Source organism: Heteronotia binoei, chromosome 7 (assembly GCF_032191835.1).
Source record: "Heteronotia binoei isolate CCM8104 ecotype False Entrance Well chromosome 7, APGP_CSIRO_Hbin_v1, whole genome shotgun sequence".
Classification (NCBI taxonomy): domain Eukaryota; kingdom Metazoa; phylum Chordata; class Lepidosauria; order Squamata; family Gekkonidae; genus Heteronotia; species Heteronotia binoei.
In genome coordinates, this window is record NC_083229.1 from 40,391,932 (window position 1) to 40,419,754 (window position 27,823).

The following is a 27,823-nucleotide window of genomic DNA, read 5'->3' on the forward strand; positions in this document are numbered from 1 at the left end:
CCACGCTCCACGAAGGACCTGGAGACTTTCTGGCCGCCTCTGGCCCCTTTCAAACCCTCCAGCCAGGCAAGAGCGCCCCCTCTGCAGCTCCGTTCCTGGGTTCTGCTCGCATGGAAATGCGGCGGGGCACTCTGCACACGCTTGACCGGCCTCTCTTTTCCCGTGGTCGGCTGGTAGCCCTAGACGGCACGGCAGGTGTGCGCCTGTAGCTGCGGGTGGGAGGCAGGGAAGCGAGGCACTCAGCGCCAGGGTGGGAGGAGGCGCGCAAGATCGCGCCCCTGGCTCTAGCCTCGTGGCGCGGGGGGGGGCGGGGGCGGCGGCGTCTGTGCGCAAGCTCTCAGGCCAGGCCGGCCGGGAGGCACTCTGCACATGCTCGAGGGCGGGGCCGGCTGCTGGGGGCGGGCGCGGGGGGCGTGGCGGCGGGCGGGCCGGGGGCGTCGGGGCGGGTCCGGCGGGGCTCTGGCCTGTGGCGCCGGGGGCGCGGCGGCTCAGACGGCCGGCGGGAGCGGAGCGGGGCAGGGCTGGGCTGGGGCGGGCGGGCGGGCGGCGGGGCGCGCTGGGGGCCGAGGCTGGCTGGCTGGCCGAGCTATGCGTGCGCCGCGGGCCCTGCTCTCCGCCGTGTTCCTCGCCTGCTGCTGCTTGTGGGGGGAGCTGCCCGGCTGCCAGCAGGCCACCCTCCGGCCGCCTCCTCCGCCCTCGCCAGACGCCGCCGCCGCCGGCCCGATCTCGCGGAGCAGCAGCAGCAGCAGGAGCCGAGCGGGCCGCGGGCCGCGAGAGGAGAGCGCCGAGCCGCCCCCCGACTACATGCTGGCCCTCTACCGGAGCCGCGCGCTGGCCGCCAGCAGCAGCCGCAACGCCAGCAGAGCCGCCAACACCGTCACCAGCTTCGTCGACCGCGGGCCAGGTAAGCGCCGCGCCGCCCCGATCCTGTCCCGAGGGGGCTCCCCTCTCCTGGGCCCGCTCCGCCTTTCAGCCCTGAAGCCAGGCTGGCCCCGGCCGCCCTCCCAGTCCGCGGGCTCGGCTTATCTTCGGCCTCTGCCCCTTCCGCAGCTGGCCAGGGAGCGCGCAGCTCCGCATCCCCCCTCCCCGCGCTCCTGCTGCCCAGCTTCCCTTCAGGACCCTGGAAGGCGCGGGAAGAAGCCGGGCTTGACTCCCACCACCACCACCGGGGTGGGCTGCTCGCATCTGAGACCTCCCCTCCCCTTCCCACCCCGACGGAAGTAAAATTGGAGCGGGGAGGGCTGTATTTCCACGAGGTTGGGGGCCTCCCTTGCCTACATTGACTTGGGGTGGGGGGCGTCCTTGATGTTCCCCACTGGACTCATGAGCTTGAAAGGGGCCTCGCTTTACTCTCTCAGCCCCGGTGGACTCCTGGGGTTATCCCCCCCCACCGCCCTTCCCCGCCGCCTTTGTTTAAGAAGGATAAGTCCCGAGTAAATATCCACAGGCTTGTTGCCACCTTCAGAAGTCTCCTTCCACTTTGTCGCTCCCCCACCTGCCTCAAGACCTGCAAGATGCCTCTCTGGGTCTCTGCACTTCCTCACTTGAATCATGGAATCATAGAAACCAACTCTACGAGTTTATGATTATGTGATTCTAGCGGAGAAAATTAGTTTGGGGACAGGTCTAGTGCAGAACTGGGCTAAAAAGTGCACTTTGAATTCACTTCCAACGCACTTCCCAACTGGATTTTCCCATGTGAACTGGCAAAATCCAGTTGGAAAGTGGATTGAAACAGCATTATTTTGTGTGTGAGAGAGAGATGGTAGCCCAGGCGCGATGGGGATCGGGTCCTTGGCCCCTCCCTGTCTTGCCCTTCACTGGTTTCCATGAACCGTCTATTTAGGAGAGGGAGAGCTGGATCTTTTGGGGACCCCGCGCTGGATTGCTTGGGAACTGCCAACCATTCACCATCTAGCTCTCCGCTCGGGTTGCAAATTCGGTAATTCCGGCTGAGATTTCCCACCCTTGCCCACCCCCTCCCCACACACTGAATCTCTCTCTCCCAGTCCTATTCCGGACTGGTTCAAGAGCAATGGAAAGCCTGGCGCGGGGGGAGGGGGAGGGACAAAACCCAAAGATTTGCCTGCCCTCCAGGCTGATTTTCACCGGGAATAAATTTTCTAGAAACCCTCTCCAAAACAGAAGAGAAGACCTCGCGAGTGGCGCCTTCCTTCCCCCCTTAGGTGTGACGTGGGGGGAGGGAGACAGAGACCCAGAAGAAGCCCCAGTTCCTGCCTCCCGGAAGGGGGCCTTGGTTAGCAGGCCTTGGCCATGGGCGCACACGCTCCCCACAGTCCAGGGCCCCAAGATCCGCAGTGCTCTAGACAGGTGCAGGAACTCGTAGATCCCTCCTCTCTCTCCCCACCCCGGGCGCGCAGGTCCCGTCTCTCCCCGGACGCTTGGTTTTGACCCAGAGAAGGCGAAGGGAGAGAAGCCTCCGGCCCTGCCTGAGATTTCCCCAGGTTAGATGAATTTATCTGGTAGAGGATTCACAAGGAAACCTGGATGGGGCCGGAAAACAGTAGGGGACCCCCCCCCCGCCAAAAAAAACCCCAACCCTGCTGCTTGGGATGGATCCAAATTGTGGGTCTTTCTCTGTTCTTGGCGTGACTTCCTCTGCCAGGCGGAAAAGTGGATGTTTCTCTGCAGCCCTTTCTGGGCTGCTTTGAGACGCACTGAAGGCGAGGGGGGGGGGGGGCGCAAGGGGGGATTCTTGGGAAAGTTTCCATGTCAAAGAATATCCTTTTTTCAGGCAGGGGACATCTTGGAGTGGAGGCCCCCGGGCGCTAGACCTGCAGCCTGCCCCGGGATCTACACTTCTGGGCGGCTTCTTGGGTCGGGGGGCAGTGAGGCTCTGCCCCTCCCCCCTTCCTCTCTCTCTCCCTCTCCCCCCACTGATTTTGATTTGATGTGTCACAGGCTGTGACCTGGTGCTGGACCTTCGGGGGGTTGCTTAGCATCAAGCCACTGATTGGAGTAGTTCAACTCAGTGATCTAATTGAGTGTTCCTGTCATAACACATCACAGATTGTCTAGTCTCCCAGAATGAAGCGGGGCGGCGGGGAGCGGGGGAGGAGACCGGCCAATCGCGCCGCGCCGGGCCCAGCACTTCACGAGCACTTCCGCTCTTCCGAAGGGGCAGCAGCAGCAGGGCCACTGCAAAAGGACCGGGCGGGGGGGTCCAGCCTGGCCCAGAGTCAATTGCCCCGCTGCAGCCGACCAGAGAAGTCCCTTCCCAGATATTCGCAGGCGGCCGCTTCTTACGGTGGAATCCCAGACATTTTAACTCGAGGATAGAAATTCCATGAAGTCGAGGTTGCCGCCACACGCAGTAATGCACTTTCCCACTGGACCTTGCCAATTCACACAGTAAAATCCACTGGGAAAGTGCACTGAAAGTGCATGAAGTGAGCGTGTGTGATCGCAGCTCAAGTTATTCCCAGGCATTCCGCTAGGATTCCTCGGAAATCACTTCTCTCCCCCTCCCGCCCACCCCCACCCTCGTCTGGCATTTGGAAAGGAGAAGGATATGGAGAAGATCAGGAAAGCGAAAGATGGCCTGCCCTGCAGAATCGAGGTATGGGTTAAGATAAGAATCACTCCAGAGGACCCAAGAAGAGAAAGAATAACTAACCCCTCATCGTTGCATAAAGTCAGGGGGAAGAGCCAAGAAGTCGAAAATGATCTCGCCACTCCGCCCAGGCTGCAGAATTTCCCAGGGAAAAGGGAAGAGCTATTTAAAGGACAGCATTGAACGGGAGAAGGTGTGGGTCACTTTGCAATTCGAGGAGGTGAAAACGTTTCAAGCGCACGTGCTTCTGCAGCCCCCTTGTAACTTTTGCAAAACAAAACAGCCCCCACCCTCGCCAACCTACCCGCGGCCCTCGTGGCTTCTTTCTGCTGTGCTCCGATCGTTCGCAAAACTCCCTTCCTACCGGGATATCAAGCCCTGCGATCTCTTTGAAAAGTGGGATTTCCAAGAAATTTGGGCGGGGTTATTGGGGGGAGTAGTTCCCTCTCCCCCTCCCACTTATGGTCGCCAGATCAGACAGGCCCCGGCCGCCTGCAGGACACGACGACTGTTGGCACCTGAAGGAGCTCCTGAAAGCGCAGCTGGCCCTGGCTGGCGGACTCCGGCCGGCCTTCTCCCCGCCACACTCAGCGGGACAATGAGGGCCGGCGACGCGCCACCTCCCGGCGCCAAAGGAACTCGGGCCGGCCAGGACAGGGCAGAGGGCCCGCGTGGGAAAGGGCTCCTCGTCGGGGCAGGCACGTCAGGGGAGGCGCACTTCCCAGTAAATGAGCTCAGGAGCTGGGGGGCCAAGACGCTGCGGAGATTGAAAGCCTCCTCGCCCCTTAGCGCCCCTAGAGTGGGGCGGCGGCGGGGGGGGGGATCTCCGGGGCCTGCGGGTCAGCGTTGCTTTGAGCGGGGGGTTTCGGGAGAGCCAGTGGCTCTGGCTGCCCGCAGGCGAGAGTGGCTGCGAGGGAAAACGGCCTCCAAGGCCAGGGCGGGCCTGCCGCAGGGGAAGTTGCTCAAGGGGCCCCCCTAAGCGGGCTGCTTGGGCAGAGTGGTGGAGAGAGAGGGCCCTCAAGCCCAGGACCGCCCCGTCCCCAGGCGCAAGGCGATCTCCAGGGAAGCAAGCCTCGCTGCGTCCCGTTACCCTTTCCCGCGTTGAGGACCCTTCCTGAATACGGTGTGTCTGGGCTTCGTCGCAGGCAGCCCGGCCTCGGCTTCCCAGCCTCCCTGGTTTTCGTGGAGTTTATTCGCATAACTCAGCAGCAGCAGCAGCAGCCAATGTGTTTAGGTGCCGGGGAGGGGCGGGGGGGGCGAGTCTGCGATTTAAATACTCTCCGGTTTCCGACTTCCAAGGCAGAGCGAAGGTGGCGGGGGGGGGGGGGAAGGGAAGGGAAGGAGACGCCTTTGCTGCAGGGCGCCCCGCACAAGAGCGCGCTTCCTCGCGGTTAGAATGCGGCCAGCGCGGCGGAGGCGCTCTCTAAAGCCGAGGAGGAGAAAGAAGTTGGCGGCGCCCGGAGCCTTTGACGCGGGAAACCGTCGGGAGTGGTGTCACGTGTGAATGGGCCGAAGGAGAAAACCGGATGTGGAAGGGCCTCGGAGGCTGCAATGGCGTTGTGAAGCTCTCTTCCTGTAGGGCTGTCAGCAATCTCTTACGCGCGCAGTTAAAAAGGAGAGTTTCACACCATCTACACCAACAGACCAGAGCAGGACTGGAAAAAAATTTTTTTAATGCCACACGCGGCTTGCTCTTTTAAAGAAAAGCAGATTGAAGCGTAACGTGTGAAGGCCACCTTCTCTGTCTGATTTTACATACGCAGTCCGCGCTTCAACGCGGAGCCACATTGTGCAAGCTGGCACATAAAGAAAAAGCAGGGTTTTCCAGCCAGTCTCCAAGGCCATTTAAAAATTGGTGTGTTTGAATCTTGCCGGGCTTCCTTCCAGGGCGGGTTGCCTCCCTGCCTTGGGCTTGGGGTTGGTTGGGGGGGGGGGGGTTGGGGGGCGACTTTGCCGGGCCAGTGTGGTGTCCGGGCCTGGGCCGTCCCTTCCCGGGATTGCAGCGGCTGAGGAGTGCGCGATCCTCTCGCCGATTCTCCCGGGCGGCGTGTTTGTGCAAACCGGCGGGTTTCTAGGCGGAGATCCGCCGCGCGGCTGCTGCTGCTGCTGCGGTGTAAGCGCAGTCGGGGCTGCCTCGGCGGTGTTGTGGTTGGCGAAAGGCGAATGAAATCCAAGCAGGGAAATATTTTAATGGGGAAGGAGGGAATTCACCGCGCTTAATTATTTGGTGACCTTGGATTCGATTTGCTTGAGCCCCGTTATAAAAACGTTAATGCAGACCAGACGGCCCGAGCGAGGGCAGCGGGAGCCCCGCAGAAGGTTCCAATCTGGGTCCCGCTGCGAAGGGGGAGGGAGGGGGAGAGGCTGGGCGCGGCCCCGGAGCCGGCTGCAGGCAGAAGGGGCCGGAAAGCCCCTGGTCTCTGGTCCAGGTCCGCAACAGCCTCGGCTTGATTCTCTGCGCCAGCATCTGGGTGGGGAAAGAAGCCCCCCACAGCCTCTCTCTCTCGGGCGCTCTCTCTGGCAGCTCGGGGGTGGGAGCCCCAGTAGGGCTGGCCTGTGGTTTTCTCCCGCGTTTTCCTCTGGAGGGACCGGGCCGGGTTTCCTGGACTCCGTACCTTTCCGTGGTCCCGAGGGAACAGAAGTAGGGGAGGTTCTCGCTGAAGCACAGGAGGGCCAGCGTGGGTTGAAAGCGACCTGGCCTCTGGTGGGTGTTGGGGGGGGGGGGTCGTGCTACCCAGACCCTTTGCCTCGCCTGCAGGACGCCTCGATGGTCTGAATCCTTCCAAGGCCCAATTTAGGCGTCCTTCTGGAGATCGCGGGTTCACGGGGGTCTTGGGGGTCGAACTGTTGGGGGAGGAGGGGCAGCCTCCCTGAGAGGCGGGGGAAAGAGGACTGCAGAAACCCCCTTCCATGTTGCCGGCTCCCTGCTCACGCAGTGGCGTCGCAAGAACCCGGGCACCTCCCACAGGTGAGGATGGGCGGGGGGGAGGGGAGAAAACGCCTGACTCCTGATCGCCCCGCTTGGGTGGCATCCATGTGCTGAGCCAGGAGGGCGACATGTCCTTGGGGAGCAGGCACTGGGATTTTAATGCACCAGTCAATCAGTCGCGCTCCCTCGAGTGGGGCTTATTCCGACGTGCTGGGGAGTGCAGCCTGGATGGTCCTCGTGACCGCTCGGTCCACAGGGGCTCCATGCTGGTCGCGTTCCGTCACGTTCTCAGCAGTGGCTACTCCAGACTGCGTTTTATTTCAGGCACGGGGATCTCAGGGTTATGTGACTCCCGAGCAGGAGTACAGAAGGATAATAACTGCTCCGTCCCCGATCCCAGCCGCCCAGCGGGGTTTTGAACCCGGCTCCCGCGCGGAGACGCGCTTGTACGAAGAACACTCCCCATCGGTGCAGAAGCGCTGCCCCAATTCCCTTCGTAAGCACCTCTCCCCTCCTCTCTCAGAGGCTTGCCCTGTTGCCCTGCTCTTGCCTAGGCGGGCGGGGGGGGGGGCTCAGGAAGGCTCCGCCGCCTTGCTCGGAAAGGCTTGTGCAGTCTCCCCCTCTCCCTTGATGGCGACGCTCTCCAGGGATACCGACAGTGGAGCAGAACGGCCTCCTTGGGAAATGCAGGCTCAGAGCAGTCTAGAGCAGGGGTGTCAACCTCATTTGTTATGAGGGCCGGATCTGACATAAATGAGACCTTGTTGGGCCAGGCTGGGCCATGTTGGGTCGGGCCTATTTAAGATTAGGTACCAGATATATAAATTTTTAAAAGGACGCAGACAAACATGACTAAAGATTTAAAAAAAAAAACACCTTAAACTATGCTTAAAACATTGGCCCTTGTTGGTGGTAAAGGTGTTTTCTTTGTATTTCTCCCATGGGATCCAGCGGAAGCTCTGGCTCTTTCCCTCCCTCTGCAGGGCACCAGGAGGAGAGAGACTCAACCAGTGGAGAAAAGCGAGTTTTGCTCTGAATTGATCAAGCCTGGAAAAGCAAGCTGAGATGCAGAAGGAACCAAGAGAGAGGGAGAAGGAAGCAGATGACAGTCAGTTGCTTGGGGGCTGATAGGGGCCCGATGCGGCCCTCGGGCCACATGTGTGACACCCCTGGGTAGATTAATGCTCTGCGAGGAGTCCTGAAACAGAAGAGCTTTGCAGGCCGTTTTTCAGAGCTTTCTATGCTGTACTTTCGTCAGAAATCAAATCTCTTATTATCAGGCAGCAGAAAAGGATGGCGGGGTATCTGCCCGACCTCCTTCAGCCTTCAGAAGGTGGTGGTTGTTTTAAAGGGAGGTGGGTCTTGTGTTGTATTTAGAACGTTACTGCAATGTGGATTTTAAGGAACCTTTTAAATAGCGTGCAATTAGTTCCGCTAGCCTGAAAAATCAGGATGGCTCACCACGTGCTTGGGAAACGGGGAAAGGTGCGCGTCTGGAGGGGGCAGCTTCTCCCGCCGCAAAGGAAGGGAATCCTGTGGTGTCCTTGAGGCTTCTCCAGCGTGGTGCACCAGGGGCCAGGAAGGACCATCCAGGTGTCAAAGTGGACTGGAATTCGGAATGGCTGTTTTAAAGTTCAGTCCCGGGTGCACTTAGGTGCGAGTGTCCCCATAGCCTTTGCGGAGACTTCCTTCCCGGTAAACATCAGTAGGGTCCCGGTGGACGCCGAGCGATGGGACTAACCCTTACAGAACACACAAAGTGAGAGAGCTGCTGAACACGTGGGGCGGGCCCTGGGGGTGCTTTCGGGGGCTTCTGCGGGGCTTTTCCAAGTTTCTATACGCAGAAATCAACGTATGAACCTCATCGGATTTACTCTAGAGCAAACGTGTACAGGAAAACCTCACAACTGAACTTTAAATCGGTGCTATTGAATGCGGGCGTCCTTCCTTGGGAGGAGGCGCCGCTGAACTCCGGGCTCTAGAAACGAGCCTTGGGTGGGATTGGCGCATCCGGTCCTTGGGAAGCAGAAAGGCTCAGCTTGCAGCCAGGGAGTCCCGAACCCGCATCTCACGCTCTCCATGTGGAAGAAGGGAGTGCAAATGACTTTAACAGTAACATACAGAATCCCAGTTAGTTGCCAGGAGGGGAACCCCGCTCCCTTCCCCAAGTTCTGTTTTGTCCCCTTGGCGGTAACTAGGGACGCCTCCCGCCGTTTGCGAGCTGCGGATCTGTGGATCCATCCGGTTGACTCTTGTAAACACAGCCGCCTCACTGAGGTGGGGATCGCGCGTAAATTAGCTCGTGGGGCTGCCCTCTCCTTCCCCACAAAGCCCAGAGCCCTGGGTGGTCGTGGGAGGAAGAGGGCATCTCCGCCCCCACTCACTCTGCTCTGGCTGTGGCGGGTCTTGGGCGAGCAGCCAATTCTTCGAGGTCCCAGGCAAAAATGATACCCCCCCCCCCCCAGTCACAGCGACGGGGCTTGCGCAGAAATGAAACGACTGCTGTTCTTTCACTTCCCGTTTCTTGGCCGTCGGAACTCCCCACCCGGAGGCGAGAGGGCCGTTTCCTGGCCTTCCGGCAAACAGGTTGCGGCGGGACTGGGAAAGGCATTCCTGAAAAGGGGACGAGGCTCTGCGCTGCCCCCGAGTCTCCCTCTCGTTGTTTCTGCGGGGTCGGCGCTCTTCTCTGGAGAGCAGGAGGGGCGAGCGAGGGCCGAGGAGCCCAGAGGGGGGGGGGGTCTCCCGAGGGCCCTGCTGGAGCGCGTGGAGCGGCCGCAGCTTCGGAGAGCCTGGCGAAGGGGGAGATCCGGACTGCAGCGCTTGGGGTTGAGGGCGAGGCTCCGATCGCCTCTGGCCGCTCCAATTCCCTGCAAGCAGACGGGCAGCTCAGCAAGGGGGGGAGGAGGCCCTGAAGGGATTTCGGCTGGGATAGTTTCCTGCCCAAGGGACATTTTTGTTTCACTTGCTTGAAGTTCCGGCTTAGTGGAGCCCATTCCCTGGCCTGCTCGTTTTCTTGGTGCAGGGTGGGGGGGGGGGGTTGGTTTTGTTTTTTAAATTCAAGCGTTCAAAACCAGAACTGGCCCTTTGTGGGTTGCGCTTGTTGGCCGAGTCGCCCGCGCTAAGAACAAGAGGGCGAGCTGCCCTTCCATTTGCGACAGCGTTGGTCTCGCTTGCTGCGCGATGCCCAAAGCGACTCCGGCCTTTGTGTGGCCGAAGGGATCCGACCCGGCAGGTCGATTCCACACGCAGGCGGGCTTGAGTCCAGGCTGGGGCGCTGCTGAGGCTTGCTCTGGTCCAGTGCGTGTCTCCCCGCCGCTCCCCAGCCGAAGGGGCGTCGAACTGGAGCCCTTGCGCTCCGCGGGCCGGCCCTCCCGAAGTGGAGTGAGAAGCCGCACCCCCCCCCCCAGGCACCCGAAGGGAGTCCCGCAGTTCCAGTGGCGGCGGGTTCCGCAGGCTGGAGGCGCCAAGTGGAAGGAAGGCCCGAGCGAGGCCTGCGGGGTGTGGGGGATGCCACCGAGGGCGAAGGGGTCGCCGGGGGGGGGCTGTCAGCAGCAGCGCGGTGCGACTGGGCAGGCGGGGCGCGGAGGAGAGGGGGGGGGGCTTCCTTCCAGTCAGACCGCCCGCCCGCCCGCCCGCCGCGCAGGCTGTGGACCCGGGAGGCCGGCAGGAGCTGGGCGAAGAGGGCTGGGCTGGCCGCCGGCCTCCCGCTCCCTCCCGAGGCTTGGCGCGCCCCTGCTCCCAGGGGCCCGGGGTGGCCCGCCTGCTCTCCAGCAAGGGAAGGCGCCGCGGCGGGAGGGGAAAGGCGGGCGAGAGGAGCGCGGGCGCTGCAGGCAGCGGAGGAGGAGGAGGAGGCCAGAAAGGGTCCTGGACGTTTGTTCCGGATTGTTTCCCTAGGGATCGTCGTCGCCCCTTCTCTGCTCCCCATGGGGCTGGCGGTGCTGCTGGGAAACAGCGGGCAGGAGGCTAACGAAAGAAACCCCCGTGGCAGTGGCCAAAAGGGACAGGTGTCTGTATGGAGCGCCCTCTTCAAACCCAGCCCTTCCTTCCTCTCCAAGCAGCTCCAGCCGGTCCTCTCCCCCTCCCTTTTCCCCATCACAACAACCCTGCCAGGTAGGTTAGGCTGAGAGAATGGCTCTCCTCCCAGGGTCACTCAACAAGTTGCATGGCCAAGCGGGATTTGAACCCGGCCTCCCAACCCTCTAACCGCGACACCAGGTGAGCACAGGATTGCGGATGCGCCTCATGCTTTCCCAGGGACGGAAAGGATTGCAGCAGGTAAAGGCTGAGAGAGAAGTCCCTTGAAAACATAGAGAGGCTCAACTTTGCTCAGCAGTGAGCCACATAAAGGACGAGCCGACTGACTCTCTGAGCTATTTAACTGGAGAATGAGCAGGCTCTGGCTGCACCTGCTTGCAGCCCAAAGGACACACAAATGCAACTGCTTGCAAAGGTGCGGGGCGGCCCTTGGGAGAGTCTCGGGGCTGGCAACAGCCTCAGGCGATGGGGGGCGGGGAGTGTTGTCCCATCCCAGCGGTAGGACAGCAGGGGTCCCGGAGCAGTGCTTTTGGGAAGTGGGCGTGGCCAGGTGGGGGCCGGCCCAGCAGGGCTTCTGGTCGTCACTGGAGAGCTGATCCCTTGTGCAGATAAAATATAAAATTGTTTTAGCAGCCTCTGCCCATCAGAGCGTTGGTTTTATTTTCTCTCTTCTCTTTCCCCGGTGTTTTTGTTTGTTTGTTTGTTTGTTTGCTTTAATTTGTTGGAATACAAGCTATGCACATTCCAGCCATTATAGAGTTAACTGTTTATTTACCTGATAGAGGAAGTGATGTATTGTAACCTAAATCCAATTTCAAGCTCAATCTCCTTTACCCCCATAGATGTAAACACAACATTGGTCAGAAAGGATGTTAGGTGTGAAATGCTTTGATCTTGTATGCAAGCTGAATTGCTCTTCTTCCTGTGAAATGCTCTTTGGGAAGAAGAACTGTGAGATAAAGGGGTTGTAGCGATGTAGGACAGACATCGTTAGACTAGCTGGTATGCTAAATTGTTTTTCTTTTTATCCCAAGTACCCTCTCCTGATGTTTTCTGGTAAACTTTATTTCTTTTGATAAGCTTAAGCCTCGACTCCCATTATTGCCACTCCAAGCCTCTGAATTTAACATGTATTTCCCATAAAATTGGTAGCAGTGGAGCATGGTTTATATTGGAGTTTGGCATATTGGAAAGTGATTTTTTTAAAGTCAGAACAGGCAGACAGTGAAAAGTATTTTAAAGTTACCAGAAGCTGTTTGAAAAGGCTATTTTTTTCACTATCGAAAACATCGAGAGGAACAAAGGAACCCCCCCCCCCAGCCTAATCCCCTTGATTGCCGCTGCTGAGTGAGAATCTGCATTTCAATTAGAAGCTGGAAGCACTGCATTCCTCAAGGGCCGCTTTCTCCTGCTAACCTGCTGAAGCCTGATTTCAAGGATGTCTGACACACAAGAGGAAAATCCTTCAACATCAGCTGTTGCAAGGAACAATGCCCAAGCAAATGCAATCATGGAACGCGTTGTAAGTAATGATGTGAGCAATATTAAAATTCCATGCTTAAATGCAAGCAATTTTAGATTCTGGTCGATGAAAATGCAACTGCTCCTTCATGAAAAAAAATCACTATGAAGCAGTTTTCAATGAAAATACAGATGAAATCCTAGATTTTGATATTAAAGATAATCGTGCAAAATTAATAATTCTGAATGCCATATCAGAACAGGAATCAATTCTAGTCCTGGATTGTGGCACAAGTGCAGAAATGTGGAAATTCTTAGAAAAGCAATCATTTAAGCCTTCTATGACTCAGAAAATATTTCTCAGAGAAAAGCTGTAAAGTTTTAAGATGAATGATACAGATTCAATGGCTACCCATCTGAATCAGATAATGGAAGTGGTTTCAGAGCTTAAGAGAATTGGAGCCACAGGGGAAGAAGTAATAGCTGCTTTATTTAAATCTCTTCCTAAAAGCTATAAAAGTACTGCATCCTTGTTGAGGATGAGAGAGAAACAGGAACTTGACTACATTCTGGAATACTTGAAAGATGGCCAGAAGGAGGGAACTTTTTGAAACTGGGAATAAGATTTCTGTACTTAGAGTGCATCCTGGGAAAAATGAAATTATATGTCATTTTTGTGGCTTGAGAGGACACTATCAATATTCTTGTAGAAAGAAATTAAAACAAAATCAAAATGCAAATGCTTCTACCGGAACAGCAACACCCAGAGGGCAAGCGGAGAATAGCAACCAACAAAAACGTGGTTTTAAATCTTCAAAGCCAACAACCAAGGCTAAGAATGTGTCTGATAGGAATCCTACATATGCAATTACTGAATCAAATACAAATCAAATGGATGATAGATTCTGGAACTAATTTTCATGTCTGTAAAGATAAGAAATCTTTTGTGGAATTAGATGAGGACAACTGTCCTAAATTAGAGCAAGCCAATAGACAAATATTTAAAGTTGAAGGAAGTGGGACTGTAATCTTAAATGTTATGGATGAAAGTCAAGAAATTAAAAATGTTACACTAACAGAGTATGCATATGCCCCTGAGGCAGTCAGCAACCTAGTTTCAACAAAGAGAATTATCAGAAGAAATCATGAGATTGTACTCAGAAAGGAAAATGGAAATATTGTTGATCCTGAATCTGGAACTGAACTTATGCTTGAAGTAGTTGATGGTCTTCATTATCTAAAACTTGATGATGATAATGTTGATGATGATGATATGCAAAATGATGCTGAAAATATTTCTGATGTAACATATGTTGTTGGGCCAGTGTATAATACAATGCAATCTGTATGTCTTCTTAAATGGCATATAACTATGGGGCACTGTAGTGTGCAAAAATTGTTGAAAGAATGTAATCTTGATGTTATTGATTGTGATCAAATGCAATCTGGTTGTGATACATGTTTAAAGGCAAAAGGTACCACCTCAAGATACACAGGTAAAAACACTGTACACAATGAACAATTTCTAGAGATGGTATTCTCAGATATTGCAGGGCCAATCAAAGAATCAGCTGGTGCAAGAAGGTACTTTTTAACATTTATAGAAGCTAAGTCAAGATATGTCTATGTTTGACAAATTTAAATCCTTTGTTGCCTCTGTGAGAAATAAATTTGGCAAAGTTCCAGAAGTATTGTTCACCGACAATGGAACTGAATACAGTAGCAGTGAGTTCCAAAGGTTTATGGAACAACAAGGCATTCAACATAAAACTATGCTAATGGTGGAAGAGGATACAGAATCCTAGACCCTAATGCATGTACTGTCAAAGACTGCAATGTGGTATATATAGCAACAGTGTTTTGCAAGCTTCTATGCAAGCTGAATCCACAGTACAGAATCCTATAGAGGATCTTACCTTCAGTGAATTTGCTATTTGGCAACCTGCAGAGACCACCTGTGAGCAGGCAGGTCCACTTTCACAAGAAAGCAATGAATCAGAAGGGGAAGCAGGAAGTCCAAGAGAAGCAGCGACAACCACAGTTACTGTGAGAAAGTCAGCAAGGAGCAACAAAGGCATACCACCGCCAAGACTTGGAATTTGTGCAACAGTACAACCTGTCAAAGAACCCTCAACTTGGAACGAAATAAATCAAATACCCGATCCAGAAAGAAAGAAATGGATGGATGTGATGAATGATGAAATGAAGTCTTTACATGACAAGCAAGCTTGGACACTTGCAAGCTTACCTCCTGAAAGAACAGCTATTGGTTGTAAATGGATATTCAAAGTAAAATACAATCCTGATGGAAGTGTGGATCGATACAAAGCACGTTTAGTAGCAAAAGGATACAAGCAAGAACAAGGAATTGACTATACAGAGACTTTTGCACCTGTCATAAGTCGTGTTGCATTCAGAATACTTCTAACAATTGCAGCCTCCAAAGGCATGCAAGTTGAACACGTGGACATTAAAACAGCTTTCCTCAATGGAGACTTAACAGAGGAAATCTAAATGGAACAACCTGAAGGATTTGAAGAAGTTGGAAAGGAAAAACTTGTGTGTAAACTTCAAAAGGGAATTTATGGATTAAAACAAGCTGCAATAGGTTGGTCAGATAAACTGACAGAACTACTAAAGAAGCAAGGATTTCAACAAGGGAAATCAGAACCCTGTTTGTTTACAAGACTCAAAAATGGACAATACCAATACATATTGACTTACGCTGACGATTTGATTTTATGTTGCGACAACAAGGAGGACATCAAAGAAATTGCTGATGAGCTAAATAAAGAAGTGGAAGTCAAAGAACAGAGAGACATAAAACATTACCTTGGAATACAAACTGAAAGAGCTGAAGATGGAAGTTTTGTGCTGAACCAAAAACACAAAATTATGGACTTTATTGGATCCATGGGAATAAAGAAACATGGAAACATTAGTACACCACTTGATCCAGCATACTTAACTTTGAAAGAAGGAAAATTGCTTGAAAACAATCGTGAATATAGAGAAGCAATTGGAAAACTACTGTACTTAAGCAGAATCTCAAGACCAGATATTTCTACTGCTGTTGGAATCTTGAGTAGAAAGACAAGTTCATTGTATTACCATGATTGAAATGCCATAAAGAGACTGGCAAGATAGCTATCTAAAACTGCTGACTACAAATTACTAATTTTAGCATGTGACAACCCAAGACTAGTAGTCTACATGGACGCCAACTATGGGAGAAATTAAGGAGATGGAAAATCAACAAGTGGAAATGTATTATTCTATGGAGATAGTGTGATTGATTGGAACACTAAGAAACAAAAGATTGTAGCTCAATCTACTGCTGAGGCTGAATGGGTGTCTGCTCAAAGGGCATGCAATGAACTGGAATGGATTATTTTTCTCCTTAAGGAATTTGGAATAGAGGAACCTAAACCAGTACTCATGTACGAAGATAACCAAGCATGCATAAACATATGCAAAGCTGAGAACATAAAACTAGACAACAAACATATTGTCATCAAGTGTGTACTTGTGCAAGAGATTATTAAAGAAGGACTGATTGAATTACAATACTGCCATACTGAAGAAATGATCACTGACATCATGACAAAGCCCCTCGACAGACTGAAGTTTGAACGACTGGAAAGTATGAACTTGATTGAAATTGCTAATGACTGAAATGTTGCATAACTTGAGAAGGGGTTTGTTGGAATACAAGCTATGCACATTCCAGCCATTATAGAGTTAACTGTTTGTTTACCTGATAGAGGAAGTGATGTATTGTAACCTAAACCCAATTGCAAGCTCAATCTCCTTTACCCATGAAAGATGTAAACACAACATTGGTCAGAAAGGATGTTAGGTGTGAAATGCTTTGATCTTGTATGCAAGCTGAATTGCTCTTCTTCCTGGCGAAATGCTCTTTGGGAAGAACTGTGAGGCAAAGGGGTTGTAGCGATGTAGGACAGACATCGTTAGACTAGCTGGTATGCTAAATTGTTTTTCTTTTTATCCCAAGTACCCTCTCCTGGTGTTTTCTAGTAAACTTTATTTCTTTTGATAAGCTTAGGCCTCGACTCCAATTATTGCCACTCCAAGCCTCTGAATTTAACATGTATTTCCCATATAATTACTCCTCCGGCCCCCTCATTTGGGCTTCCTGCGTGCGTGTCTGGCCTCCTGCAGTGACCGTTTTCTGACTGTGCCCACCGTCCGGGGTCAAAATTCCAAAGGAGCCTCCAGCATCTCAAAGCCTCGGAACTGGTGCTGTAGACTTATCATCGACGCAAGAGCCGAACAGAAGCCCCAGAAAATCTGAGCTGAAGACTATTTTCCCCGGAAGAGTGCTGAGGTTGGCTGAAATGAAACTAGGCACTCTCTTATTAAAACCAAACTGCGGGTCCAAATTCTTTCCGAAAGTCAGCTGGCTTGCAGAAAATCAAGATATCCAGTATGTTCTGGTCTGGGTGGGTGGGTGGAGCTGGCCTTCAGGAGAAAGGCAGTATGGAGGATTGTGATCTGGGAGATCTGGGTTCGAATCCCTCCCCTGCATGGAAGCTTGCCGGGTGAACTTGGGCCAGTCACCCTTAACCTAACCCACCACACGGGGGTGCTGAAAGGATAAAATGGGGAAGAGCATCATGTTGTACCCCACTTTGGGTCCCCCTTGAGGAGAAAAGTGAGGTATGAAGGGAGTAAAAGAAAGAAATCCCTCCTCATTGGGCGAAACTGGGACCGCCTGTCTCCCCTCCCTGTTTCATACCAGGCGGGAGAGGTAACCCCCCCGCCCATCGGTCAGTCCCGTGTCTTCTGGGGAAGGGGAGGGGCGCAGAATGAAAGTTCTTCGCTGCCAGGTGACGCCAGCTAAACTGAGTATCCCGCCGGGATCCGACGCGACGCAGATCTCATGATTTCCTGCAAGAGCGCGGAGGAGGAATTGGTGGTGGTGATGGGGGAGTGGAGGAACCTTGGAAGAAGAACATCCTGCCGCTCCTCTGAAGCTCCCGAACATCCTTCCAAGGTCTCAAAGGACTCCCTGCTCTTGTTTGTCGACCCCTTTTCGGATTTTGCCTCCTCTCTATGTGGCTGGTGGAAGAGCAAAAGCCCAACGGAATCTACTACAGCGCCATCCTCTGCAGATTCACTCGCGTCTAAAGCTGTTGTTAGGGACTTTGCTTAGGACTGCAATGTCAGGCTGCCATTATGCGGACCCTAATGAGAGTACATCCTATTTAATGCGCAGGATCGCCTTGCAAACTCATGAATTTTGCTCATTTGCAGCTCCTCTTTATCTGATTTCTGCTGCCACGCGCGATTTATTAGGTTTCACGGAAGAGGGGGAAATCATGCCCATCCCATTCAGTACCGCTGGCTTGGAGGAACAATCTGGTTTTGAAAGGACTAAGAAGCCTGATTGTGGTGGTGAGCTTCCTTCCTCTCTTTTGCTCCAAAGCCTTCTGTTTGGCGTTACAACAAGCAGGGCTGAGGCCTGACCCAGAAACTCTTTTTCCACCAGTGAACTTTCTTAACACCTGGGCCCATATGCGACCTGCTGCACAACAAGGACGGCTTCCTCGGGATGGATGGATGGAGCCTGTCAAAGGGGTCTGTCTGGAAGAAGAGCTACTGCAGAAAGAATAGCCCAGTCGGCACCCAGAGGACTGCAGCTTCAAGGCTCTCCTGTATGGAGGGAAAGCAGCATCTGTAACCGGGGTGGAATTCTAGCAGGAGCGCCTTTGCATATTAGGCCACACCCCCTAATGTAGCCAATCCTCCAAGAGCTTACAAAAAAGAGCCTTGTAAGCTCTTGGAGGATTGGCTGCATCAGGGGTGTGTGGCCTAATATGCAAAGGAGCTCCTGCTAGAATTCCACCCCTGTCTGTAACTATCCAGAAAAGGGGAAAAAAACCCTACTGGGCTTTGGATGCTGCATGTAAATCGATCCTCAATTTGAATGTGAACCCAGCAGTACAGGTTCCAAGCTGCAGAGGAAAGCAAAAGAGATCCTTCCCACCGGCCCCACAGGGATTGACATGGACATGGAGTCGGGGGAGGGGGCCGTTCAAGCGGAAGAGGGCTCAATCCATCCCCTGTTCCCTCTCCCTCCTCTCTGGGGGCAGAGGAGGAGGAGGAGACCTGGGCTCGCACCGCTCCTGCGAGGCTTCATGGTCCCAGTGCCAAAGAGAAGGCAGAGAACGAGGGAGGAAGCTGTGGATGAACTTGCCAATGGAAGGAACTGGTGGTGAGGAAGCCTCGATCCAGCTGTCCTGTTCCCTGCAAGGAGGGGCTTCAGCGCGACCCTCTGCAGAGTTGCCCGCTTCTCAGCTCCCGGCATCTTGCTGTTCATATTCTCACGTGTTTGCGCGGAAGTAGGGAGGCTCATTTAGCGGAGCGGGAGTTCGGCTAGCTTTGGCACTGCACCTCCCCTGGCTTAGGAAACGTTGCAATTTCTTGAACACTGCATCTTGTTGAATTAGGACAAAATTTCTGTAGTCGATGCCGCAGAAAGTCGGGAGCTCCTCTTCCTCTGTAGTGCAGCCTCAAAGTTTAGTCTTCAAGGGTCCTTCCTTCCGCAGGATGCGGGTCCATGTACCGGTTCTAAGGCTAACAGCCAGTTGCCCGCGGTAAAAGCCAGCGCACGTGGTCGGTACATAGAGAAGAAGAATAAGGCTGCAGATTTCTATCCTGCCCTTCTCTCTGAATCAGAGACTCAGAGCGGCTCACAATCTCCTTTATCTTCCTCCCCACAACAGACACCCTGTGAGGTGGGTGGGGCTGAGAGGGCTCTCCCAGCAGCTGCCCTTTCAAGGACAACTCCTGCCAGAGCTATGGCTGACCCAAGGCCATTCCAGCAGCTGCAAGTGGAGGAGTGGGGAATCAAACCCGGTTCTCCCAGATAAGAGTCCGCACATTTAACCACTACACCAAACTGGCTCTGGAGGCTAAAACTTGGCCCTGCGAGGAGCTGGAGGCAATAGGCGCAGTGCAGGCTTGCTTGAACAGGGCCTCTCTTGCCGCAAGAACAGCCTCCCAGTCCCCCTTCTCCAGGTCCATTGAAGCAGCACTGCACGGGACTCCACTCCCGGGAGGAGGCTTGGCGCAGGCCCCGCTCCTCAGGGCGCTGCCTTCTCGGACTTGCTGGGAGCCTGGCCGCAGGAAGGCCGGGGGGGGGGCTCCTCCTCAGCAGCCCGGCCCGGCCAGGAGCCAGAGGCCGCCTCAGGAGGCCCGGCTGCCCGAGGGGGGAGGAGGAGGGGGAGGACGAGAAAGGTGGCCTTGCCAGGCCCTTCCTGCGGGCAGCGGCGCCACGCCCGCTCTTGCTCTCGGCGGCCCGGGAGTGTGGAGGCAGCGGGCCAGGCCGGGAGAGAGAGAGCGAGAGCCAGGCGGGGATCCAGGCGAGGCACGCAGGCGGCAGCTCGCGGCTCTGCCCCACCCCGGCAGCGGCATCGTCTCCTCCTCCCTCCCCGCGGGGCCGGCAGCGCTCGCGCTCCTTTCCAAGCGGAGGGGGCTCCAGCGGCGGAGCAGGCCGGGCTGCTGCTGCTCAGGCCACGCCCCCTCCATGGCGAGCCTTCCCAGCGCAGCAGAGGGGCGTCGCTCCCCCCCACACAAGGGACGCGGGAGGCGAAGGAAGCCGCAGCCAGAAGCATCCATCCGGCCTGCGCCCTGGCTTTGGGGGGGAGGGGAGCAATGTTCCCTCTGAGCTGCGGAGTCTGGTGAGCAAAAATGCTACTTGGTGAGCTCCTGGCATTCAAGTTGTGAGCTCTGGAGTCCTCCTTCCTGAGCTAAGACAAAAATGTGTGAGCTGGAGGCTCAAAATCTGTGAGCTAGCTCACGCTAACTCAGCTTAGAGGGAACACTGCGGGGGGGGGGGAGCGATCCGACAGCCGACGACGACGGTCCTCTAGTCGTGTCACAACCCAGCTGGCTCTCCAGAAGGCGACAGTCGTTTTGCTCCGGTTTAATCGCAGCCTTGTGCTCCAGTTTCATAGTGATCAAGGTCTCTGCAGGGCACAGGCGAGGCGGGTGCCGGTGTACCGAAAGGAGTGGGCTCAGTACCGCTGCGTAGGGTTGCTCCACAGCGTCTCCTGTTGAACTTTTGCCTGCCGCGCCTTGACTATAGGAGCCGGGCGACGCGATTCCGCGTGCCAGCCAGAGATAGGAGGCAAGGCTCTGCAGGCCAGGAGAGGGTCTCCCCTTTGCAGGGCCCGAAGGACCGCCAGGGAATCCAGCCCCGCCGCCGCAGCACTGGGGGGGGGGGGGGCAGAGGGGCCAACGGCATGACGTCATCGCAGGAGGCGTCACCCTTTCAGGCGTCCCTCCCTCCTTGTGGAGGGGCGGGGTCAATAGTGGAGCCTCTCAGGCAATCCGCAGGAGCGCCCGGAGCAGCCCTCTGCCTCTTTCCACCCAGATTCCGCACATCACTGGCCTCAACCCCGGTCCTCTCCGGGCAGCTTCAGCTTTACACCCCGATCCCAAACGCCTTCGTTGGGAAAGAGTCCCGATCTCGAGGGCGGGGGCCCGGAGGGAAGTTCCTTCCCGCCACTGCAACCCCCTCGATATTTGGCTGCCCCTCCTGGGGGAGTGCATCACACCAAGGTGCGCTGCGGCCTTCGGTTTGCAGTGCATCCGCCCCAGGCCGATTCGCTCCTTGCTCACACAAGCAGAGACAGTGGCAAGAAAAGAGCAGCCGTCGGGGCAGGGCAAGCGGCCCGCTGGCGAGTGCGCTGCCTGCACGAAAGGCAAGCTTTTGGCCTGGGAAGGAACAGTTTCTGCTCAGCATAGGGCAGTGGCGAAAGTGTCCGTCTAAGGTCTGGGCAACCGCCCCTTCGAAGCCGGACTCTGCCACGGAAGCGCTCTGGGGTGACCCTGGGCCAGTCACCTACTCTCAGCTTAACCTACCTCACAGGGTTGTTGTGAGGGGAAAGTCAAGGAGAGCAAAACGATGTGAGCCGCTTTGGGCCGTTGAGCCGTTGAGCAGAAAGGCGGCATAGAACGAAAGCGAAACAAATGAACAAAAGTGGAGCGGCGCAAGGCCTCTCTGCTTGGGGGTGGGGAGGCACCCGGCTGGGCAGGGCCTCCGTGGAATCAGTTTCCAGCGGCGCCTGATGTTAGAGCATCTGGGAGAAGACAGAGACAGTCCACCGGTGGTGGGAGCCACTCCGCCCAGAACTTCTTAGATGGCCCCTCCATTCAGGGCAAACCAGAGGCCTCTAGCGCCAGGAGGGCTATGGACTGCCAGCCACCTGCTTTTCTATGTTGAATTTAACTGTGGCCACGACCCTGGGAAATAGAAGCCATTGGATCCAGTGGCGGGGAGGAGATATTCTCAGTAAAAATGCGACTAGGCGAGGCAGGAGACTGCTGCACTCCGTTGCCGGCGCACGTTTATTAAGCTCGTGGCAAAGGTACCAAGGTAGTCCTGCTGGTTTACCGGGGAGGAAGTCCCAGAAACAAGGGGTGCGCGGGGCTGAATAAGGCACTTTCAGTCTACCTCCAATGCACTTTTAGCAATGCTCTGCGAGTGGATTTTGCCATTTCAGACGGTAAGAACCGGTTGTAAAGTAGACTGAAAGTGCCTTAGCCGGTGCGTGCGGCAGCGCATCTCCACAAGTAGACAGCTTTTCCATTCCCCAGACTGGGTGTTGCGCAAAGGCACAGCGAGAAGGAAGCTGGGGGGGGGGGGGGGCGAGCAGGAAGGCACATGTTTCGGGGAGGGGGCAGCAGCCGGTAACCTGCAGCCGAACCCAACCTTTGTTCTCTCTCCCCCCCCCCCCCGCCTGCCTTTGCACTAAACATCCAACTTGATAAAGGACTGGAGGGAACTCGGAAGCTTGCTGTTCTGTGACCATGGGGTCGATCTTGATAGCCAGGGATACATAGCAGGGCTGCTTGTGGGAAGGGCTGTGTGGCGAGAGGGCTGCTGCTGCCCCACTTCAGAATGCCGGAGGAGGAAGGGGGCAGATCGCTTTGCTGAACAAACGCCCCTCGCCTGCAGATTCGGGATCCAGCGGGCAGCAGTTGGCCAAGTCCGGGTAGAGAACCGTGCCGGGATTATTTCTTTTGAACACAGCAGAGAATCGCAACTGGATTCTGAAGTGGCCTTGTTGGTTCTGCCTCTGCCTTTGGTCGGATACGTCGTCGACCCACCCCGAGGCCGAGCCTGGCCTTCTCGGGCAGCATGATGGGCTCCGGAAGCCGCTGAGCCTCCCCACACTGCTCTGGGGTGCGCGCACGCTGGCCTGGGAATATTGGAATACTCGCCCGACCACAATACACAGCCAGCCTTCAGACCCGGGCGGCTGCTGGGGGGGCGGGGGGGAGGCACCAGCGCAACACGAAGAGAAAGGCTGTGGCTCCAACCAATCAGTCAGTGCCTCCTGGCTGTCCCAGTCGTCTCTTTGGAGCGCCTTTCTTGTGGGCGCGGGAGCCCTGGCCAACAAGGCCCCGCCTACTCGCAGTCTAAAGCGGTGCCGCTTCTTCTTCCAGCTCTGCTGCTTCTTCCTCCGCCGCACACCCAGGATTCTTTATCACGCGGGTCATTTCAGACACCAGGATCGACCCGCACCCCTGGATAGCGGCAGCCAGGGCCCAAGGCAGCCCATTGGTCGAATGGTGGTTCCAGGGGGGGGGGGCGGGCTGTGCCACGGGGGAATGAGTTCGGAGGAAAGGTTGCCAACCTCCAGGTGTGGCTGGAGACCTCTCCCGGGATCACAACTGATCTCCAAGCGGGGGGAAATGGGCACTTTGGACAGTGGACTCTGTGGCCTGACGCCCCCGTTGGAGTCCCTCCCTTCCACCAGCCCTGTCTTTTCCAACCCAGAGCTGGGAACTCGAACCTTCTTCGACTGCCGCAAGGCTTCCCAGGCAGACCTCTCCGTGTGCGCGGCCCGCTGCTTAGGAATACCGCTGGTGACCCTGGCAAGCCGTAAAGCGCCCGCCTCCCAGCTGGAACCGGCTCAGTCGCCCTTGCGCAGCTGGAACTGCGGCGCTGGAGCTCACGGGCGCGGGCTCGCGGTGACACTTTTACTGTTGAAATATAGACAGACTTTTACTACCTCTTGGGGGGAAACCCAGAGGCTGGGGGAATTTTCGTTATTTGCTGGCTTGTAAACCTCTCTCTCTTTAGTGGAAAGCAGCTCAAGTCGGCCGTGGGGGGGAAGAGAGAATCTCATTTGCTTCTTTTGCGCAGCCTTCACTTTTCTAAAGGAAACCTGTCAAAAAAAGAAATCCAGATTTGTCTAATTGAAAATATAAACCCCCTCAACCCACGCATAGGCAATCTTCTGATTTTTGTAAAAAAGATAACTGATAATAGCCGATTAACTGGTCCTCAACACACTCTTCTTGGCACTTATTCCATGTTCATGACGTTTTGGAGGGACTGAAGTTCAGCTGGGAATTATTGTACCAAAGCCTTCCCCATGTAACATCCCTCCTACCCAGTAGCCATGCCTGCCTACAGAAAGACATGCAACCCTGGCAGGGCCGGATCTGGGGGCGGGGGGGGGGGCAGAGGGGGTGCTTGCCCCGGGCGCCGCCGGAGGGGGGCGCCAAATTGGGTATGAAGTCCATTGTATTCTATGGGACTATAAAACATAATGGCCCATAAGGGGGCGTCATTTTTTAATTCCCCCCCCCCCAAAGAACATGTAGATCCAGTCCTAAATCCTGGCTTGAACTATGCAAAAGAACCATAGGAGGTGGTGGTGGTTGTTCTGAGTGTTGTAATAACCTGTAATTCAGCGATTTCCCTTTTCAGTCTGTTCCTTAAGTTACCTTGCAATAAAATAGCTACTTTGAGGTCACCCATTGAATGTCCTGGAAGGCTGAAGTGTTCTCCTACAGGTTTTTCAGTCTTGTGATTCTTGTTGTCAGATTTGCATCTATTTATCCTTTGGTGTAGGGTTTGATCTGTTTGCCCCATGTAGAGAATGGAAGGGCACTGTTGGCATTTAATGGCATGTGCAATGTTAGAAGATGAGCAAGTGAATGAGCCTGAGATGGCAACGTTGTTGTAGGTCCAGGGATTGTGCTGTTTGGATGTATGCGGCAGCAAAGTTGGCATTTGGGTTTATTGCAAGCTCTGGTACCAGTATCCATGATCAAATTAGATGTTAAATACTGTGGGTGATGAGAAGATTGAGGGGTTGTCTATGTGCAAGAAAAAGTTTGCCTTCCTGTGCTTGCAGAAGGTAATTGCCATTATTCAGTAGAGGTTGTAACTCACTGATGATGCATTGAACCGTTTTGTAGGTGATTACTAGTGGTGGTACTGTTTCTTTGGAGCCTGTTTTCTAAAAGGCTTCCTCTGGGTATTGTTCTGACTTTGTTAATCTGTTTCTTGACTTCATCAGGTGGATATTTTAGTTCCTAAAAGGTTTATTGTAGATTCCTCAGGTGAAAATCTCTGTAGGATTGGAACAGATGCAGTTGTAACATAAGAGCCTGGCTATAGACAATAGTTTAATATGTTTAGGATGGTACCTGGATACACATAGATATGATCAGTAGGTTTCTGGTATGAGGTGGTATCTATGTGTCCATCATGTATTTGTACAGTGGTGTCTAGAAAATGTATTTCTTATTGGGAGTTAACTGGTTCGTTAGTCCAGTATCCCTTCTCAAATTTAGCAGAGTGCACCTTTGGTTACACACAGCAGAAGCCCTTTGTTCTCAGTGTGCTGGCAGAGTTACAAAGTTACACAGAGCCACTTTCTAGATAGCGAAGCTTAAGAGATAAAGGCAGAAGTAATCTAACTTACCTTGGATGGATCCAAATGCAAAGAGACATCCAGCCTCCATTGTGGATGGATGTGTGTGCAAGAAGAGAGTGTGAGAGAGGGAATGGAAGGAAGGAAGGCAATTTCTCTGAGATCCATCCGTCTACTTCAAAGGGACAGAGACAGGAGACTAAACAAGAAGAAAACCCAAATTTTCTGCCTGTCTATCTCACTGACTTGTTTGTAACCCTCCTCTCTCTTGAAGAATGAGGCTTGAGACAACATCTTGGTCTTCTCTTCCAACATCCATGGACTGGTTCATTATTAGGTTGATAGTGGGGTGAAAGTCGTTGAATGCCTGGTGGAATATGTCCAGGGTTTCTTTACCATGTGATCAGACAATAAAAATGTCAATGTAACACAGGTATAGGAGGTGTGAGTGTGCAGGAGTTTAGGAAGTGCTGCTCCAAGTCAGCCATGTAGATATTTGCATGATACAATAACATACTGATGTTAGCTGATACAAGTGTTAGCGTACTGATAATAGCTGGTTAACTGATCCTAAACACACTGAGGGTGCCCATGGCTGTACCATTAATCTGAAGGTACAAGTTGTTACCAAATTTGAAGTAGTTGTGAGTGAGAACAAAAGGGCAGATTGTAGTGGCAAGGTCAGTTGTGGAGTTGTCAGAAATCATGTTTCTTATGCCTTGTAATCCATTTTAGTGTGGGATGCTGGTGTACAAAGATTCCACATCCATGGCTGCCAATATAGTATTCTCTGGAAAGCTATTCAAAGATAGTATTTTCCTCAGGAAATCTGTGGTGTCACTGTCATGCACTTAACTAGGAGCATTAATGGAACAGAATAGAGCTCATGTATCCAGATACCCCCAAGGTGAAAGTGCCATTGTCTGAGGCAATGGGGGCATCCTGGATTGTCAGGTTCATGTATTTTCAGAAGGTAAAAGACACCTGGCAGAAGTTCCTGTGATGCATCTGAAATTATCCCCCCCCTCCCCGTAAGTGTAGGGGGCAATTTTTTAATGAACTTGTTTAGTTCTTTTTTGTATTCCTGTGTGGGATGAGGATAGGGGTTTTTTTTTTAATAAAAAGCAGCATTGTAAGTTGTATTTGAGCTTCCTGGATCAGTAGTCTGCTCTATCCATGACGACAATGGCTCCACCCTTATCATCATGGATAGACTAGGTTACACAGTGTAACAGTAATAATTTAGGATTGCACCGCTACTTCTCTCCTTCCTTGAAGGTTTTTAAAGAGGCTAGATAACCATCTGAAGCAATGCAGATCCTGTGGATACAGGGGGAGGTATTTGTGAATTTCCTGTATTTCGTAGGGGGTTAGACTAGATGACCATAGGTCCCTTCCAACTCTAGTGTTCTGTAATTCCCAGTAAAGGAAGAAAGGCAGACTTGGGGTGGGGGGTGGAATTCTAGCCTGAGCCTAATTTGCAATCATTAATTGATGCTTAAGCATTAATTTCAAGGGAGGAAGCATGCAGTTACATTGATTTCAATAGCTCCTGCCCCTTCCTACCTAATGCCTTCAGGATCTGAGTACAAACCTAGTTTGTATTTGGAATACACCCGCTTTCCTCTCTCACGCATGGGGTGTCTTAGGTTGCTAGAACATTCCAATGTACTTGGGCAACCCCCACATTTCCCCTCCGGCTCTTAAAGATGGAAGTATCCCCCCCCTCCAAGAGGTGAAACTGACTGCAATTATGCATTTTATCTTGCAGACGATCTCTCGCCCAGCGCTTTAAGGAGGCAGAAATATTTGTTTGATGTATCGACTCTCTCAGACAAAGAGGAGCTGGTGGGAGCTGAACTGCGGCTCTTTCGCAGAGCCCCCGGCGATTATTCCTCCAAAACCCAGACAGGCCTGGCCCATTTGCAGCTCTCGGCCTGCCACTCGAGCCGCCTGCTGGACTCCAGGACCCTGGACTTGCGAGAGGCGCCTGGCCAGGCCGGGGGCACCTGGGAGGTGTTTGACGTGCGCCAGGCCTTGCTGCACTATCAACCTTGGAAGCAGCAGCAGCCCCTGTGCTTGGAGCTGCGAGCAGTCGAGGGGCCTCGAACTCCCCACCAGCAGGCACTGGACCTGCGCGGCCTGGGCCTGGGGCGAAGCACGCGGCCCCAGCAGGAGAAAGCGCTGTTGGTGGTTTTCACCAAGTCGAGGCGGAAGAACCTCTTCGCGGAATTACGCGACGAGCGAAGGCGGCAACCGAGCGCGCATGCGCCCCGCCTGGAGTTGCCCGCAGCCGCTAGGCTGCGGTTCCAGACGCGTCGGCAAAGGCGCACGGCGTACAACAATCGCCACGGCAAGCGGCACGGCAAGAAAGCCCGGCTGCGCTGCAGTAAAAAGGCCCTGCACGTGAACTTCAAGGAGCTGGGCTGGGACGACTGGATTATCGCCCCTTTGGAGTACGAGGCCTACCACTGCGAGGGCGTGTGCGACTTCCCCTTGCGCTCGCACCTGGAGCCAACGAACCATGCCATCATCCAGACGCTCATGAACTCCATGGACCCGGGCTCCACCCCGCCCAGCTGCTGCGTGCCCACCAAGCTGACGCCCATCAGCATCCTCTACACGGACGCGGGCAACAACGTCGTCTACAAGCAGTACGAGGATATGGTGGTGGAGTCCTGCGGCTGCAGGTAGCGCTGCCCGCGTCTGTCGCCCCACCCCCCGGACCCGCGGGGAAGGGAAAAGCGAAAGCAAAAAGCGGCAGGGAGGAGACCGCGAGAGATGGACTCGTCGAGGGCTGGCCCCAGCAGCGAGAGCGCGAAGCCAGAAAAGGGAGCACGTGGCGGAGACAGGGAGGGACGCGCGCCAGGGGGCGCTCGCGGGAGAGAGCGCGCGCTCTATTTACTGCCGGGAGAATTCGCGCGGGAAGGGGAAATGAAGGGGGCTAGCCACAAATGCGCCTGCGCACCACTTCCCTGCCCCTAGGTTGTCCAATGGGGTGGAGAATTTAGGCTCCTCCTCCTGGGGAGTATTGGCAGAGGAGTAACCCTATTGCAATAAACATAAGAGGAGGCTTGGGCCGCCTGGAACTTAAACAGTTTAAACGTCTGGGTAGGAGAA

The 27,823-nt window shown here is 54.3% G+C and overlaps 1 protein-coding gene across 1 annotated transcript; it reads left to right on the forward strand.

The window, feature by feature from the left end:
- The first annotated feature begins 588 nt into the window (after positions 1 to 588).
- On the forward strand, positions 589 to 27,479 carry GDF6 (growth differentiation factor 6). The gene is made up of 2 exons (XM_060242944.1): positions 589 to 904; positions 26,475 to 27,479. Exons 1-2 carry the CDS (start codon positions 589 to 591, stop codon positions 27,395 to 27,397), a joined length of 1,239 nt encoding a protein of 412 aa, XP_060098927.1. The 3' UTR covers positions 27,398 to 27,479.
- The last annotated feature ends 344 nt before the right edge of the window (positions 27,480 to 27,823 follow it).